We start from the raw sequence: 18,754 nt of genomic DNA on the forward strand, positions 1-18,754 counted from the left end.
GAACAGTAAATGCATTTATTGCTCTTTTCACTACTCCAAAATGACCATCAATAATGCTTTTCACTGTCAGCCAGCAATAATGCAAACACCAAATAAATCAACATTGTTAGAAATAGAATGCACCTTGACGGCTGGATCTAAGTTTCCAGAGAATTCTTACCTGGTGCTCCTGTGTACATGATGGAAAAGACATTTATTGCTATAGTAGCAGCATAGAACAGTGGAAGTGCCCGGAGGCCATTCGGAACAGGATCCTCCTGTGGAATAATGAGATAAAGTGGGAGGTCAGGACTCCAGAGCCTCTGGAGGCAACACCAGAAAAATGACACAAGACACTGTTACAAGAAAGTACCCCAAACCCCACTGTGGCCAAAAAAGGCTGGTGTGTTACTACATGTGTTCCACTGCACATCTACAGGAATGGCATCAGCTGGGGCCATCTCTTCTACACAAATGCACTTTCAAAGAGCCCACTATTGTGGCCAGCAGACACATTAAAGCACTACAGTCACATGAGCTGATGTCAGATTTAGAAACAGAAAAGAACTGTTGGGGGAGGTCAGTGCCTGGGGAACCAAAGCCCAGAGCTCAGCAACTACTTCTCTGAAACCTATGGAGCTTTGCCCCTAAAAGTCTACATTTGATAAATATTTTGAGATTCTAACACCTCTCTAAGTCAAATGACTTATGGATTATTGTATTACTATTAGATTTTACGTGACTTTATAACACCAGTACTTTTCCATATATTATAATTTTCAAAATCTTTTCATAAGGTATAATATTTAACCTTCAACTATCAAAAGTAAAAAGAATTGTGGCTCGTTGTCTAATAAAACATTTATTTAAAACTTTAGCTTTCTGTTATGACATTCCCTCAATTTAATACATCAACAAGAATGGTATCACACATGTTAAATCATATCTCAGAAACTACTATAAATTTAGTTTTAAGCAGATCTACAGAGGATTTTGAAGCAATAATATGGCCAAGAACTCCACAACACAGCATTGGCACACAGATATTGCTTAATTATTTCAAAAAGAAACTGATTTCTAATAACCACATAAGATGTTCTTGCATATTGATATAAGTATTCCACCTACCAAGATAAAAAGAAAGTTAAGTCTAAAAATTGAAATGAGCTATCAAGATATGAATAAATAGAGGCTCTCTTAGAGATGCCAACTACAAAATGCAAACACGTATGGAAATCAAGGATGTTTGAGAAACAGTACAACTCATCAAGGACCTATTCTGGGATGGCTCAAGAAGCCTTCAGCACTTGTCAAGAGGCTTGTGTTGACTGGCAGTGAGACTTCAGGCATGTAAGAGCAGGGGCAGGCAGAAAGTGATGCAATTGCAGGAGAGCGCGACAGCCAGTTTAGGCAGGGATGGGCGCAAGAGAAGTGAATGTTAAGACAAATGGGTTGGAACAAGGGGTGAGAGAGAGACAGCCAGCATTCTAACCTGTGAGGTGACACATGAAAAGAATGCAGATTGGACTAAACACAAACACAAAACACTGGTGTGCTCAGATGCTGACTGTATCTGGTTTCCAAAGCATTATTTTCTTAGGAACAATAGCTGTCTATAGAAAGACTATAGATCAACAACTTCGACAGGTGGAAAGTCCCAAGTCTGAGGTGTTTTTTTTTTTTTTTTGAGAGAGAGAGAGAGAGAGAAAATTTTTAATATTTATTTTTTAGTTTTCGGTGGAGACAAGATCTTTGTTTGTATGTGGTGCTGAGGATCGAACCCGAGCCGCACGCATGCCAGGTGAGCATGCTACTGCTTGAACCACATCCCCAGCCCAAGTCTGAGTTTTTTAACTGAATCACTTCATATTTTCCCAAATAACCTACTCTCTATTTTTTTCAGTGCTGGGGATGGAATGGAGGGCCCCACTCATGCTAGGCAAGTACTCTACCACTGAGCTATAGCCCCAGCTCCAAAAACCTACTCTTAAAGTTCAAATGACAAATGTCTCATTAGACCTGTCTCATTTCTTCCCTTTCTCTTTCTCCCTCCCTCCCTTTCATCTATCTACTCATCATCTCTCCCTACCCCTGCCAACCAAGCATCTATCTCATCCATATTTAGTGTTGTGGGAAGAGGACTAAGAGGTAACCAACCAGAAGCTGGTGTAGGAGAGGCTTCCTAGGAAGTGTCACCTGAAGGTTGAGTAGAAGTTTGCCAGGCAAGGATGGATTCCAGGCAGAGGAAATAAAAAGGGTGAAGGCTGGCAGGCAAGACAGACTAGCACTTTCCAAGATGTAAACAAATATTAGAGTAGCTGCTCCAAGCCCAGGAAAAGGAATGGTGCGAAATGATGATGGCAAGTTTGTACTTATTTAAGAGAATGAGCTCTTTAATAGACCACTAGAAAATGCTAAAAGAAAAGAGCTGTATTTTCAAACAATATGTAGCTGAAAAAAGGCATGTCCTTGATGTGCTGGAATGGCTCAAGCATAAGAGTATGCTATGGGAGTGCCCCCTGGTCCCCATAGAATATGTTCCAAGATCCCCAGTAGAGGCCTGAAACTGAGGGCGGTACCCAATCCCCATGTACTGTTTTCCCTATACATACATACCTGCAATAGAGTTCAACTTATAAATAAGGCAAGTAAGATTAACAATAATAACTACTAATAAAATAAAACAATCACAAAAATGCAATGAAAACTTATATGAATGTGCTCTTTCAAAATATTTATTATACTCATCCTGTGATGATGTGAGATAATATAATGCTTATATAATGAGATGGAGTGAAGTGAATGATGTAGGCATGGTGACATAGCATTAGGTTTCTACCTAAGAGTTACTTGAATACAAGCATTATGATACTGCCACAATAGAACTGATCATTGAAATGGCTAAATGACTAGTGGGTAGGTAATATACACAGAATGGATAGAAAAAGGATGATTCAAATCCTAGCTAAAATGGGAGCAGGGTGGTGGGAAATTTTATCACAATACTCAAATTGGCATGCAATGTAAAGCTTCTGAATTATTTATTTTGGGAATTTTCCAATTAATATTTTCAGACAATGGTTGGTCATGGGTAGCTAAAACAATAGAAAGCAAAACTATAAAAAAAGGAAGACTACAGTGCAACACAAAAAGGTGCTTTATTGCTTACAAAAACATTGTAACGACTCAACCAAGATGTCCAAGAAGAGATGAGCAGTTTTAAAAAAATGTGTCTCTTCCACAAAATAGAAGATATCTAGCCATAAAAAGGATGAAATCCTGTCATTTGTGGTTATCATGGATGGCACTGAAGGATGTTATATTAAGTGAAATAAGCCAGGCACAGAAAAAAAAAAAACAAAACAAACATTGTAAGTTCTTATTCATTTGTGGATGCTATAAGAGTTAATAACCAAACTAGAAAGTAGAATGGAGGCCACCAGAGGGCAGGAAGGAGGTAGGAAGGAGGAATAGAGATGGTGGATAATGAGTACCAAAATATAGTTCAATGGGGGAAGTAGCTTGCTATAGTTTGGATACTGAATAGCTCCCAAAGGCCCATGTGTTTGGTCCCCAGCACATGGCACTAATGGGAGGTGATGGAACTTTCAGGAGGTGGAGCCTAGAGGAAGAATTTAGGTCAGTGGGGTTATATTAGGACCCTAAAGGGAATATTAGGACCCTGGTCCTTATTCTTCCTCTCTTTTTGCTTCCCCAATCACAATAGAGTGAATAGGTTTCATTCATTGTGCTCCCTGCTATGATGCACTGGGTCTTCATGGGCCCAAAGCAACAGGATCAAGTGACGATGGACTCAAACCTCTGAAACCATGAGCCAAAATAAACCTTTCCTCCCTATAAGTTGTTTATCTCAGGTACTTTGTCACAGTGACAGCTTACTAACATATAATTCTAATGTTATATAGCACAATAGGGTAATATAGTCTATATCAATTCATTTTATACATTTCAAAATAACTAGAGGAGAATAGTTTGAAGGTACCCAATACATAGAAATAATAAAATGTGAGGACATGGAAATGCTAATTTTTCTTATTTGATCATTATATATTGGACCTATCTATCAAACTGTACCCCACAAATAAGTATAAACATTACATGTGTATTTTAAAAATGAAATATAAAAAAGAAACATATTGTAATAACCCTTTGACAGTCAAATTAAAAAATGACAACTGAGTTTCTCTCCGGAATACTAATCTAAATTCTAATTTTATTTTTCAGACAAAATGCACACCATGTAGGCATATTTTCTTTTTTTGCATCCTTCCCTCAAATTAAGTCAGTATTTCAAGCTTGATATCTCCATTTTTAAAAAAAAATATGAAAATATCTTTAGGAAATCTCCAGATGTTTTTAATGACAATCAATTTCAAAATCTTAATATCTCATTCTATTCTGCTTAACATTCAGGAAATAATCACCTTTCTTTTTTAAGGTCTGAGCACAATTCCTGAGAGTATTAACTAATGAACTAAATCAAAATCCCCCAAAACACTACTGGAGGTGCTATTTTCTGGGGGATTCATTGGATACTTGACCTTGGCTCATTCTGGCCACTTAAGATAATGTCAGATTAACTCTGGAGTGCTGTACCTTAACAATGAAAATATACAATTCTCCCTCATACCCCCTTCTCATTATCAATTTCTATTGATAGTGAGCCAAAATTAGTCCTAAAATTTAATAAAAACAAAAACAGCTTCACTTACCTTTTTTAAGATGAACATTCTGATCAGTACAAACAGCACGCCAGACATGAAACCAGACAACAGTGGAGATATAAACCAAGAGGCAACTAAATGATTAAAAAAGAGTCTAATGAATGTTAAAATTCATACATGATTGTGGTCATATTTTTATAATACGACAGCCAATATAAGTTATATACAGTAATAAATATCACCAGAATAGTTTACTCAACTCAGAACCCAGCAAGCCCCCTGACTGTATATTGCTTCACTCAGACACAAAGTGGCACATAACAGATTACACTATCAGCTCAGTGGAGTAGCTGTTCCCCAAGCACTAGCCTCAGAAGACAGATTCCTTTGATTCCCACTGAGCCCTTTCACCTGCAGGTCCTGTACTTGTTCCATCAGTAAGGTTTTTTTTTTTTTTTTTTTTAAAAAGGTTGCCACCTTCCATTAGATTCCTAGCTCTGGTGGCACACTGAAACTATCTGGGGAGTTTTTAAAAACCACTTATGCTCTTAACTCTACTTCCAAAAATTTGATTGATCTGAAAGGTTTGGAATGAGGTCTGGGTGGTATTTTAAAATCACTTTTCTAGGTAGTTCTAAAGTGTAGCTAATTGATGACCACTCAGATATAAGGTAATTTTCCTGGTGGCTTGTGTTTCTGATTGGCAGCTCAGAGACCTGATTAACCTGGTGATTCTGGTAGAAGAATGAGCAACACAGAGGATGGCGATGGGGCAAAAGAGCCTTTTTCACTGTGGGTGGGTTGATGTGCATGAGGTTGAGTGGATTTACCTTGTGCTAAAAGCATAGCCAGGAAGTAAACTGTTACTACTCTTGGAATGAGTATTGGCCTGTTTTGGTCCCTGCTCAGCACACCTATAACCTCCAAGGAACACTACAATGCTTCCTCCCTAGGGGGCAGACTGGACAATGTCTTGACTGCAGGGAGGTTAATAACACTGGCTTAATTTGCCTCCCCATAACCATGAGCTCCTGGGTTCAATGCCATTTTCCTTACTTCCGGCCTAATCTTTCTCTGACCTTTAGATTGACTTCAATCAAATAAATTTCTCTTCTGCCTGGGAAGAACAAATAAATATTGATTTTCAAAGCTGAATGACAATGTAAAATTTTAAAAGAATGGAGTTTAAAACTGTCTAACAGTTCACAATCTCCTTTAACAGAAATTCTAAGGGGGAAAGCATTACTCATACCATACAGGTCTTCTAAATCTTAACATTTGAAGGGAAAAATATAAAGTAACTTGTAATAAAACTTACTCTAGAAAAGGTAAACTTTCCTTCTTATAGGTAAAAGAAAATGGCAATTACCAATCTTGACAAGTTCCATCCACTGCACACCTTTTGTACCAATTGCAACAAGTGAGAATCCTATGGTTGAACCAACAATGCAATGAGTTCCTGAGATTGGAAGTCTCAGGAAGGATGCAATCAGCTGCCAAACAGCTGAACCTGTGAATTGAAAGATAAAAATGAAATAAAATCAGACACATAGTACAGTCTTAGCCACCAAGGTAAGAAGTCCAAATTATTATTCTCTATAATAACATTTCCCTGAGTTTAATTTTCTTTTCTTTTTTTTTTTTTAATATTTTTTAGTTGTCAATGGATCTTTTATTTTATTTATTTATATGTGGTGCTGAGGATTGAACCCAGGGCCTCACACATGCCAGACAAGTGCTCTACCACTGAGCTACAACTCCAGCTCCCTGAGCTTAATTTTCTATGGATTATTTTTTTATAAAGTGCTGAGGACCAGACAAAAATTGCTCAATTACCTTGAAGGAAGGACTATCCCTTCTTCAACATGGAAGAGATTATGACGACTATGTATTTAAAGACAAGTCTCCTGATGCCAGTTATCACTTGCCTTTGTCACGTGAGGGGGAATATGCCAATGATGAACTTGTTTGGTGTGAAGTTTGGCCAAAATCAGCAAGAGATTAAAGACTCTACCACAAATAGACAGATAAGAAAGGCAACACACTGGGGAAAAGTTTTGTTACAGTTATGCCTTGTAGTCACATTATGAGGAATGCTAAATATTGTCTATGCCACATTAGTCTGTAAAAGAGTGGAAATTACCACATTAAACATTTTTTTTGTCTCTCATTTGAAAAATAACTGTGATATTTAACCCAGAGTTGGGCGTCTGCTTTCAGATCCTGCTTGGTGTGTTTGGGAGCCCTTACTGTAGCTTTGTGTCCTTTCCTTCCATTCCACCACTTTCCTAGGCTTAATGTTTTTCTAGGCTACAGTTCACTTGAGATATTTTCATAAGCAGATCAGATTTTGCAGTGAGTATTAAAAGCATCAGCTGGGAGAGATCGCTTTCAGAAGCAGTTGTTGAAAAGCCTGTACAGAACTGTACAGGAATCAAGAGTCTGGCAGATAAGCTGGGTACATTATTAATCCCAAATGTTAATTCTGGAAGCCTGGTTGCTTGGCAGCAGCACCACCTTTAAGCGGACCCCTGGCATTTTCTTCAAAGACATCCAAGTTACAGAAGGGTCATTTATGGCTGCACAGGTCCCAGTTTGTGAGGCAACATGGACAGCTGCTCCAGTGAGGGCCAGGCGTGCTGACCTTTGAGTTGAAGCTGGCTGTGACCCTGTGTCTACCCCTGAATCGTGTGTTGGGAGAAGAAGGGGCCAGTTTGTGCTGCCAAGCTGGTAGCAGGCTCCATGGCAGCACCTAGGCTTCCCTGAGGTCAATTCCTTAAGCTTCATATCTGAGCCCTGGACTCTGCAGGGACTAAGTTGTTCTAAAAATAAAGCTAGAGTTCGGAGCATGTTTCATAGCCAGAACCATTACTTAAATCTAGGGATGTAAGAGAATGGTATAAACTCACCCCACTGCATTCAGACAAGATTTTCCTTCCTGAAAACTGCTTTCCTTTCTCTGGTTGACTTTGTAATATATGTCCTGGAGGAGAGTTTGTAAGGAAAGGTAAGGGGGTGGGGACTGCCTGCAAGGGGAAGAAGGAAAAAAAGGGAGAGAGAGTGGGGAAGAATAAAGGAACAGCTATAAGGAGGGGCAAACAGAGTCAGGACTGGCTCGGGGACCTGGTAGTGAGCAGGGGCCTCCTAAACCTCAGGAATAGCTGAAGGTAAATGGGATCACACTCACATCCAGGGGGAAAGAGAGATTTTTAATGTAAGATAATAATATCCTACAAAGAGGAATGGGATTAACTATGGGATAAAGGTGTAAGAAAGCCTAGGGAAAAGGGGGAGTCAGGCATCCTTGAGGCAGTAGGCTCCTTCGAAGATGAAAGAAATGGCAAAGGTTGAGGGTCACAGTAGAGACAGGCATGGGTGAGGGCGGTGCACAGAGCAGAAACAGGAGGTGAAGGATAAGCAGGGACTGGGCAGGGGTTGGCAGCCCTGGATGCTGAGTGGCTATAAGGGGTCTGTATGCTTCTTATGTCAGTTGAAAGAAATAGTTTGTGCCAACATGGGTATTGCTATGAGAAGAATTCTCAGTAGGTATTGGCAACAGTTGGTGGTTTCATACAAAGTAGATAGAGCTGAGTGTCAGAAGATAACTTGTTCAGGAAGTTGAGGGGCACCAATAATTTCTTCTACCAACCAACCCAACTCTAACACAACTCTATCAGAAAAAACAGAGGCCCATGTATGGGGGGAGAATTTACTGAAGGAAAAAAAGAGAACATCATAGAACAGAATAAAAGGTCAGGGAGAGAGAGGGAGAAGAAAAAAACTGAAGGAAGAATTTAAAAAGAGGAAGACTAGAAGAATCTGGACTTCTGAACAAAATTAGCTTTGGTTTTGGCCAATAATAATTACACTACCATCTTAAATTTATACAGCTCCTCTACAAGGAGGTCCACTTTTAAATTCAAGGTAATTCATATAAACTCCCCCAACCCCAAATACAGGCTTTGAGATTCAACTAACCACACATGGAAAAAAAAAAATGAAAAGAAAGACAGAAACCAAAGCAAACAATTATGTTATTGAAGCAAAACCTCAAATTGCTTTGGTAAACCCAAATTCTAGTTGAGGTAAGTATCCTTCATTCTTTCAGAAAAGAGCCAAGGCCAGGGGTGGGAAAAATGAAAAATTGGACAAGTTATATTGACTATACAAAAAATTAGTAGTGACATAAAGCTCAGTTCACAAAACTTTCTAACTGAAGTCCTCAGGATAGCCTCAGTAACTAATAATCTCTTTAATAAATACAACCATTGCTCAAAAATTTTCCTCACAAGAAGAAAAAATTCAGTTACCACTGAATTTTATCAGTGTTTCTATTTCTCCCATATTTTCAGTGCATCTTGTCCACATTATCTTGTTGAGAAAAATCTCAAATTCAGCTTGATATGATTAAATCTTAGATATTTATCATAACTACCAAGGATGAATTTTATAAATAATGGTTATTTTTCTAAGGGAACTTCAAATATATCTGACTGCTGAGAAATACTTGTTCAGTGAAGGTAAATAAAATTCAATAATTAAAATAGTGGTTGGAATTAAAGCAATCTAGAAACTTACATCTTTACAATACAAAATGTTGAGAAATAAGAACCTCTTAGCTTACTGTGTTTTTAATATTGAACATCTTAGTATATCAGTCTGTTTCTGTCAGATGCCTTCAATGACTTCTAAAAGTAACTTTTTATAAAGAAAGATAGTGGGTGACCTTCAATATGGCAAGTAATCTCCACATTCTAGGTGCATAAGGAATGCTAGTGACACCATAAATAACTAGGGACCTGTGGAATGTGGCTGTGTTCTTGGTACACCAGCATCTTACCTCCTACTGCAGGACTCTTCCTACAAAAGGATATGTCCTGTTGAAAGCAGAAGGTGGTGGAATTCCTCTCTAACCCTCTTCTCCCTAACCAAATTACCCGTATAGATCAGCTGTCTGCTGTGACGTCATCTCTACCTAGAGGCAAGCAGAGAAAGAGTCCTGTCAGCTGCACTTAGTGTATTCCTGCCTGGACTTTTCTTTAAATTGCAAGGAAGTGTCCCCATAGTGTTTCAAGGCTACCGTCACTGTGGGCAAGGGAGTAATCACACTGACCAACCAGTTTACTTGCACATCAACACAGTTCACTCAGCTCAATTCTTTCCTTCATCTAGACAACTGAAAACTACCAATAAAAGGTCATAGTATATGCAGGTGATATACAAATTATGTTTTGGCCAGAAAAACCCACACACGTATCAAAAGTTGTTCCCAGTGGTAGAAGCAGAAAATCAAAACAAAAGCCAAAAAAAAAAAAGGACTACTGATAACAAAAAAGACCAGAACTGCTTGAAATGTAACCACTTAAATTCATGTGGTAATGGCCCTAGAACTTAAATGAAGAACACAAGAGTTAAAATAATAAATATTATCTGTTTAATTTTTGGTTCTGAGAATTCAACCCAGGGCCTTGTGCATACTAAACATGTATTCTGCCACTGAGCTACATTCTCACTCAGCCCCATGAGTGTTGGTTTTGTTGCTGTTGTTTGTTTTCCCAATGCTGGGGATAGAAGCCAGGGCCTTGCCCATGATAGGCAAGTGCTCTACCAATGAGCCACACCTCTAGCCCTCTAATTTATATATGCATATATTTTTTGACAGTCACATTTCAAAATGCTACATCCTAAGTAAAACTATAAATCAACCTTCAAGAAAATTTCATAGGTAAACTTTGAAAACACATTTAGATAATATTATTTCTTTCATAACTTTAAAATAACTCCAAAACAATGAAGAGCTACTCTATACTTTTCAACTTTGTGAGATGTATTCACCTATCTGAAATTTATTGTAACCATCAAGACTGCTAATAATTTGAGAAAATAAATGCTTTAAAAAGTCACAACCAAATTAAATGCAGAAAGTGAGAAGCAATCGAATAGTAAATATGAAATATCAAATCAGTTTTTGAAAAGTTAAAACAAAAATCACACTTATGGATATGGAGAGAGTTGTAGTAGGGAAATAGGCCAGTGGACACATCACTCATTGGTGTAAAGACTTATGCTACTTACCAACCATGGCGCTAACTTCCCCAGCCATAAGTATTTCTACGGTATCGTTGTATAGGTTCACGTCAATGATACCTTTTCGAATAGTCTCTCCTACTTTGGCCCCCAACAACACAGAGCCGGTGGTTTCAAATATTGAAGCCAAAATGCATGCCTGCTTCAAGGTCACCACACCAGAGCCCACGGCGGTACCGAATGAATTGGCAACATCATTTGCACCAACAGAAAATGCCAAGATGAAAGCTATAATAAAACCCAAAATGACCATCCACAAATACTCATCCATGGCCATTTTGGAAAATAGGCTTCGGGTACTTTTCTTTCGCAGAAATATTTTAAATAAACAAAGCTTGAGGTTATAAACTTCGTAAGGCCGAGAGTTCTTGTAAACAGTGAGTTTGCTCTGGAAAGTGCTGGACAGTGTTAGAGTCTGAACAAACTGCTAACTGCTGGTTTTCAAACTACTGTCAGTACAGTTCATTTGGTTGTGTTCAGTCAGCAGTAAAACACATTCCATATTTTTTCTCCCAATCTGGGAAAGCTGTGATGTCTCCTCCTGTAACAAGAAAGAAAACAAAAGAAATCAATTACCCTAAGCAACATGTAACAGTATAACAGTTTGTTCTTTCAGAAATAAATGTTTTAAGCCTGCTAATGGGATCTAACTTTGGCATGTGACAGATCTAACCATAAAGCAATTCAAGGAAGATTATAATTAGACTCCCTCCACCCATACCAACCAACAAATAAAACATAAAAAAATAAAGCTGGATTCTAGATTGTCAGAGGTTGAAGCATGCTTAATAATTATAGGCTGACAATAAGCCCTACTAGGTTAAATTTTTATATGCAATTTGAAAAACACATTTGGTCATTATTTTCAGTGAGTTGCAATTGCCTCAAGTGAGCAAAAGACCAAGAAATGAAATGTTAAGGTAGTTTTTCAAATATGTGGAATGGGCCTAGTTCCTTAGAACAGTGATAATCAACTCTGATCCTGTGACACCACAGAGTGTGGCTAATTATCTACCTGCACATGTAGGTACAGGGAATAAGCCCTTCATGGTATAAGTACACCATGCATTTGTCTAAAAGAAAGTCTATAAGCTATGGCTTAAGGTCATGCATACAGAGGGCGATGAAGGTGGGACTAAAAGGCCTCTGAGGAGGAACATAGAAGACTAGAGAATGAAGTAGTCTATTAAAGCATGAGTCAGACCAAGTCACTATTCTGCTACTTCCCATCTCAGAGGAAAAGCCAGAGGCCTCACCCCCAACTGACTTTGACTCTTATCTACCTTCTCACTCTGGCTCCTTGCTATTCCTTGAAAACCTCAGGGCTTTTGTACCTGATGATCCCTCTGCCAGGAAAAATACTACCCTTTGACAGCTGCACAGCTCACTCCTCATTCCATTTAGGTGTCTGCTCAAATGTCACCATCCAGAGAGGCATTCCCTGACCTTAGAAAGGAGCAGCCCCTCCCACCTGCCATTATTCATCCCTCTTATCCTACTATTTTTCTTTCTCTACTTATCACCTGACTCATTGATTCATTCATTCTTGTTGCACTGTGTTCTCCCAACACAGGGATTTTTATTCACTGCTGAATCTCCAGTACATAGACGAGTGCCTGGTGTGGGGGTGATCCATAATCAATTTGTTGAATAAATGAAGAAGCTATTAAACGAATACTTACTCCTGCTTTGAGGAAGGACAGGAGATGCTATAAAATATATCTGTGCAGTAAAAATGTCTCTAAATGCTTCCTAACTACAGTATTCTGTTGCTATAGAGTCAAGGTACCAAACCTGTGTATTTTCTCTGAAAGGTGTTAGATGTATGGAATGGTACTAGCACAGTATATTTCCTCATAAATATTTACTAAATTGCACTGAATGGATTAGGCTTATCTAAAATGTCATACAGAATATAATACTTTGATCAATCAACTGTAAGTTATTTATGGGGTAAAAGCAGGACACAAATTTTTATATATATTGTGATTATGGCAATGCTAATAATGTACAATAAAAAACGAAAAGATGGCCTGGGGATGTAGCTCAGTAGTAGAGTACTTGCCTAGCATGTGCAAGACCCTGGGTTTGATCCCCAACACTGCAGGGAAACAAATAACACACACACACACACTAAAATCCACCAAAATGTGAGTCTGAGTAGTAGTGTGATAGATGATTTTTTTCCCCTTTCCTTCCTGAACTGTATATTGTGGATACAGAATGTTCAAATGAGAATAATATATAATAATAAGGGTCAACAAACATATTTAGTATTATCTATGTATACAAAGTTGTAGGCACACAATTAAACAGAAATGTACACTGATAAATCTTATCATTTTTGAAGATTTTTAGCCTATGCAATTCTGAAGATTCAGATTCTAAGTGAGAGAATGAAAAGACCACTCTGAAGCAAAAGACAATATTCTACTGAAAGACATTTATTAATATTATAGGCACATTAAATCTATAAATAAAAATCAAGGGGCTGGGGCTTTAGCTCATGGTAGAGGCATGTGAGGCATTGGGTTCCTAGCACATGTGAGGCATTGGGTTCCATCCTCAGTACCACATATAAATAAATAAATTAATTAATTAAAGGTATTGTGTCCACGTACAATTTTAAGATAGATAATAATTTTTTGTACAACTAAAAAAAATATTTTAAAAAAAATCAAAATCAAAATATTTGGAGCCAATGTTATCTACCTTAAAATTTAAACAAATTCTTGATGAAATCTTGTTTGTCAGACAAGACTGCCAAAAGGGCACATAAGAACAACATTCAAGGTGGAATGGGGGCAGGAAAGATGGTGGAATGAGATGGACATCATTACCCTAGGTAATGTACACATGTGTGACTGCACATATGGTGCGACGCTACATCGTGTACAACCAGAGAAATGAAAAGTTGTGCTGTAACTGTGTACAATGAATCAAAATGCATTCTGCTGTCATATATACCTAATTAGAATAAATAACTAAAAAAGAATAAAATAAAAACAAATAAATTACCTAACATTACATCTCAAAACCCTAGAAAAAAATTAATAAAAAAAGAACAACATTCAGGAAATATTTATTGGGAATTTCCTTTGGGCTAGTCACTAGGAATACAGTAAAAAAAGAATAGATGTGGTTCTGGCACATGAGGGGATTTCAGTTCAGTGAATCCCGTGAAGGAAGCAGACACTAATCAAATAGTCTTGTAAGTGTGACTACATGCTTCAGTGATAAGGGTTATGAAGGAAGGACACACGACAATCAAGTGTCGTAAGAGCAAACTGGGGCATGACCTTATCTGAGGACAGGAAAGGCTTACCAGAGACCTACAGATGGTGGGAATTAATTCTGGGACTAGGGGAAGTATTTATTTCAGATAATTCTCAAGGTAGGAAGGAGAAGAGACTGGAGGCAGGCCAGGGAGAGGGAAACCATGATGAAAATTGAGGTGGGTCACATGAAAGACAGTGGCCACCATGCAAACAATTTAACTACCAATATGGGTTTGAATTGGAGATGGGGCTCACATAATCAGACTTAGCATTTTTTAAAGATCATTCTGGGTGCAACATAGACAATGGACTGACAGAAGACAAGCATGAATGTGGTGAGACTAATCATGAGCCTGAGCCTACTACATGGTTCAGGCATGAGATGAGGAATCCTGGACCAGAGTGGTGATGGTGGTAGATGAAGGGAAGAAAAGTAAAATTCAACAGGACATGATGATGGTTTGCATACAGGGGTTGAAAAAGGTTAGATGCTACTGACATATGGAACTAGACTGAAAAATAACTCAGTGGGTTTTTTTCTTTTTTCCCTTTTGTGTTATTTTCAGTTTTACTTTTTAGTGTTAAGATAGGCTTTGACCACAGAACATTTCTTATGGATGTGCCACTCTTAGAGGTAAATCATGAGCACAGAAGAGAAGAGTATACACCAGAGCAGCTGTGTCCTTTGCCCAGTTTTGCTGGGGAAGGTTATTAGTCATCTTTATGTTACCATTGTAATCATTTCAGCCTGGAGATTGCCTTTCCTACTTAGATAATCTTAGACTACTCATTTCCACAACTGTGTTTATGTTTCTTAATTTGGCTTTTCTCTCTCACATTGATAATCCAAGATAACCAGCCTGAGTCCAATAAGCATCAGGTTAAGAAAGGCTTGCCACTTTTTTTTTGTAACCTAAATGATTTCTATATCTTAAATGTTCTATACTTAAACTTATAAGGCTCATTTTTGTTAACCAACACTTTGATTTTTCTCCCTTTTCTCCTTAATTTTTTATCAGACTTGAGCAAAATTTTAAAAATTCTTAAATAATTACACAATTTGCTGGATAGAAAAAGATGGCAATGCTGCTGAATGGAGCCACTGGAGGGCCAGAGGATACTTTGCATAGGGCCCAAACCTTAACTGCCTAGAATGTAGAAGGCCAAATTCAGGATGAATGAGGTCTGATCAGGTATGATATATGAGAGTATTGTCTGTTTGAAAGTAGGATTTGAAGGTAGATATCAAAAATCAGTGGGGAAACATTGACACATTCAATAAGATGATGTTGAGATAACTGTAAATGACTATTTGGAAGGGAAAAAAATAGATCCCTACCTCACACCAAAAATAAGATTTAAATGTAGAAGTCAAAACCTGAGAAGAATCAGAAAAAAAGAACAAGTAAATATTTACTTAATATTGGAGTGGGGAAGACTAGACATAACATAAAGGTAGTTAATAGAAGGAATCAATACACTAGAGTTCATAAAAATTATGTAGATGTGAGAGAGGGAGGTCTCAAGTATGGAAATAGCACGGAGAAATGCATCTCTCTTTGCACAGCAATGACTTTAGACAAGGGGGTAGTACTGTTTAGAATTTTCAGCTAATGCTCTGGCTCTTTCTAACACCCCTACAAGGTCTTTTCTGGAAAAGGTCAACAGTACTACATCAAAACATGAAAGATGATTGGAACAAGCTTCTTAACTCTCTCTTACCCTAACTATGAAAGCCTCCTACATGGCTGAGATTTATAGGCATGAATATTACAAGACACTCTTCAATTTTCAAATGCCACAGACTTCTTCCATTTGAGGAACAAGAATCTTTAAAGTATTTTCCAACTATTCCAAGAGGCACTGAAGGGTTTCTTAAGTCCCATCTCCCAGACTTGTAATATGTCAACAAGTTCCTCCCTTTCTTTCCTCAGCATCTTCAGTGCTTCAGCTGCCTCCCACCACCCTGTTCCTTTATCTATGCACCAGCTCCACTCTTTCACCAGGCCCAATGAGGCAACTTGAGTTAAGTATTAGATTATGTATTGTTTGTGACAATGGAGATCAAGTCCAGGGCTTCGTGCAAGCTAGCTAAGCTTTCTACCACCGAGCTTCGCCACACCACTGCCTGGATTCTTTCTTTGTAATTTCTATCAGCATCAGTTGCTTCTGTACCTAATATCCTCTCACTCACACTATTAAAAGCAGGAATGCTGAATAATTGTGACATTTAACACATCTATGCAAAATGAAGTTTGCGTAGAAGGGTCTCTGCTCTAGAATGCTGTCAAAGCTAACATATGAGGAAATTTGCAGTTTTAAAGGATTGGTCCATAGTCAACCTCCTTTCCATTGTGTTTGCTCCTGGTCTGTGAAGACTTTTTACCTGAGATTTTGTGGGCTACACTCAGACCAAGATTTCCCTCCAAAATTAGGTTACATATGCAGAGAACTCTGGCTCAGAAGCAATTTTCCAGTTTCCTCTCTTAAAGCCCAAAGGGTCTCATACCTACTCTCCAAAAAATGTAAAATCCATCTTCATGGACGCTAAGGTAAAATCTTGAATTCTGACACTTAGGTAGAAATATCAATGTGCCAATATCTCTTTAGTGGTGATATACAATCTAATGATTGTTGCACAATAGGGACTTGGATTCCTCATATGTGAAAATGACTAGCATTTCCTAATTCTGAATATTTACTTTTAGAATCTTATTATTTGTAGAATAAAACATAGGAAAAATATTCCTTTTTAACATTTAGCATGTACATATTGCCATACGGAGTTTCTAGTTAACAACAGTATAATACCTGAATAGCTCATGAAAACTTCCACTTTATGCTTTCAAATTTTTGAAAATAATTTAAAATGTAATAGTGTATTCACAATAGAAAATATTGACCTTCACATATTCACAATGATAACAAAAATTGAAACCTTGCTGAAACTTTCCATGACCACCTTTAAACAGCATATTTACAAATATGCAGAGCAGTCAAGGATAACACAGGAGCCTGAAGAAAAGGAGATGATATTTTGACTGAGGCAAAAGCAGGGAATAAAGAAAGGAAGGGAGGAGTAGGAAGGTAGAGAGGAGAAAGGAGGCAGGATGGAGGGAGAGCGGAAAGAGAAGCAAAGTCCATCAAAAGAAAAGGCAAGACAATCAAGCCAAATGTTAGCTCAGGCTTATAGCATAGGGAATGCAACAACTATGGATCCACACAATAGAAGCAGGAAGAAGGCAGGTTTACTCAATGAGGATAAAGAGCATGAACATGGAGCCCAAGAATAAAGATGAAAGACATCTAACATGAACGAGGTACAGACTTAAAACTGGAAAAGGAATTACAAAGGCAGTTTGCTAATCTGTTGTTGCTTCCCTTCTGAGACTAAAAAAAAAAAGAGGGATCTTTTTTCCTCCTACATGGAGAAGGGGACTTTCAGTATGAGCTCTGAGTCCATTCCTGTCCAGCCAGCTACTGGCTACACCACCCTGAGCAAGTCACCTAAATGACCCTCTGAAAATTGGAGGTAATAGACCATAACTTTTGGTTATGCACAACCTAGAAGTAATAACATAGTTGACTGCTGGTATCATTAGCAGATAAAGCCCTGATAGCTCAAAAGTCAGGATCTTTGAGGTCTGATCCTATCTCTGCTGTTAACTAGCAGTTGATCTTGGATAACTCACAAATGTGTTCTGAATCCAGTTTCATCATTTGCAAAATGGGAATGATGGCGACATGTATTTTACAGAACTGTGAAGAGCAAAGCTAGTTATATAAAAATGTTTTATAAGTTGTGGTGAGCCCCAAGCAACTCCAAGTAATTGATATCACTTAGATAAAGGACAAATAACAAGGTTCCAAAACACTTCTAGAAGTATCTTTCTTTCAATCTCTTTGCTCCCCATCCCATCTGGTAGTCATGTGGGTGTACCAAGTCACCTTCCTCTGGTCCTGCTCTTCTTCCTCAATGTACAAATCCTGGCCTTATCTTTGGTTAGAGTGACACACATTGTAAGAGATAGAAGCTTTTTTGAGGGGCAGAAGGTGAAGAAGTAGAGATTAGAAACAATAAAAAATTTCAAAAAGATAAAACCGCATTGGAAGATAAGTTGATAGTTTCTTATAGAGTAAAGAGTATTCTGACCACATAACCCAGTCATCTCTTCCTGAGGTATATTTACCCAAAAGAAATGAGACTACTTGTCTACAAGGAACTTTTTGTCTAAATCCTGAGGATGGTGGTGTTTTCAAATGAAAACAGTATAATGAAACTAGGAAGTGATGTACTTGTTTGACATTCATCAAACCTTGATGACACTAGTTCTTGTTTCTTGGCCTAAGTGGGGGGTGGGGTATAAGAAGGAAAGGGTGAAAGGAAGAGCCCATGGGATAAGGAAAGGGCAATACAGAGTGTGGATAACAAAGAAAGCTGCAGAGCCTTCATCCCTGGGAAGTCAAGATCAGAAGATATCTTCAGTGTTTGTCAAAACCCATGAAACTATACCCTTAAATTGGTAAACTTAATATTGTCTATAAAATTCAATAAAACTGATTAGAAAACAATACTGGTCAAAAAAAGTAACATTTGCTTTTGATATTTTTCTTTTCTATATTGCAAGCATTGCCCCTATCTCAAGTCCCTCAGGGTGTTATATAAATTATATAGTTAAAAGAAAGAATAGTTCTCATATTCAATGAAAAGGGGATTCTTTTATT

General features: G+C 37.9%; 1 protein-coding gene across 4 annotated transcripts in view; it reads right to left on the reverse strand.

The window, feature by feature from the left end:
- Slc20a2 (solute carrier family 20 member 2) overlaps window positions 1-18,754 on the reverse strand; it is a 101,487-nt gene that overhangs the window by 34,619 nt on the left and 48,114 nt on the right. For 3 of the 4 annotated variants that reach the window (XM_078031277.1, XM_078031278.1, XM_005340303.5), the window contains exons 2-5: window positions 10,740-11,292; window positions 6,034-6,174; window positions 4,713-4,798; window positions 161-257 (exon numbers count right to left, since the gene is read on the reverse strand). In XM_078031277.1, coding sequence (XP_077887403.1) covers window positions 161-257; window positions 4,713-4,798; window positions 6,034-6,174; window positions 10,740-11,028 — 613 coding nt within the window. In that variant the 5' untranslated portion in view covers window positions 11,029-11,292. Of the gene's footprint in view, window positions 1-160; window positions 258-4,712; window positions 4,799-6,033; window positions 6,175-7,573; window positions 8,394-10,739; window positions 11,293-18,754 lie in introns of those variants that run through there. The other variant, XM_040268360.2, reaches the window with a different exon arrangement.

Source organism: Ictidomys tridecemlineatus, chromosome 14, assembly GCF_052094955.1.
Source record: "Ictidomys tridecemlineatus isolate mIctTri1 chromosome 14, mIctTri1.hap1, whole genome shotgun sequence".
Classification (NCBI taxonomy): Eukaryota; Metazoa; Chordata; class Mammalia; order Rodentia; family Sciuridae; genus Ictidomys; species Ictidomys tridecemlineatus.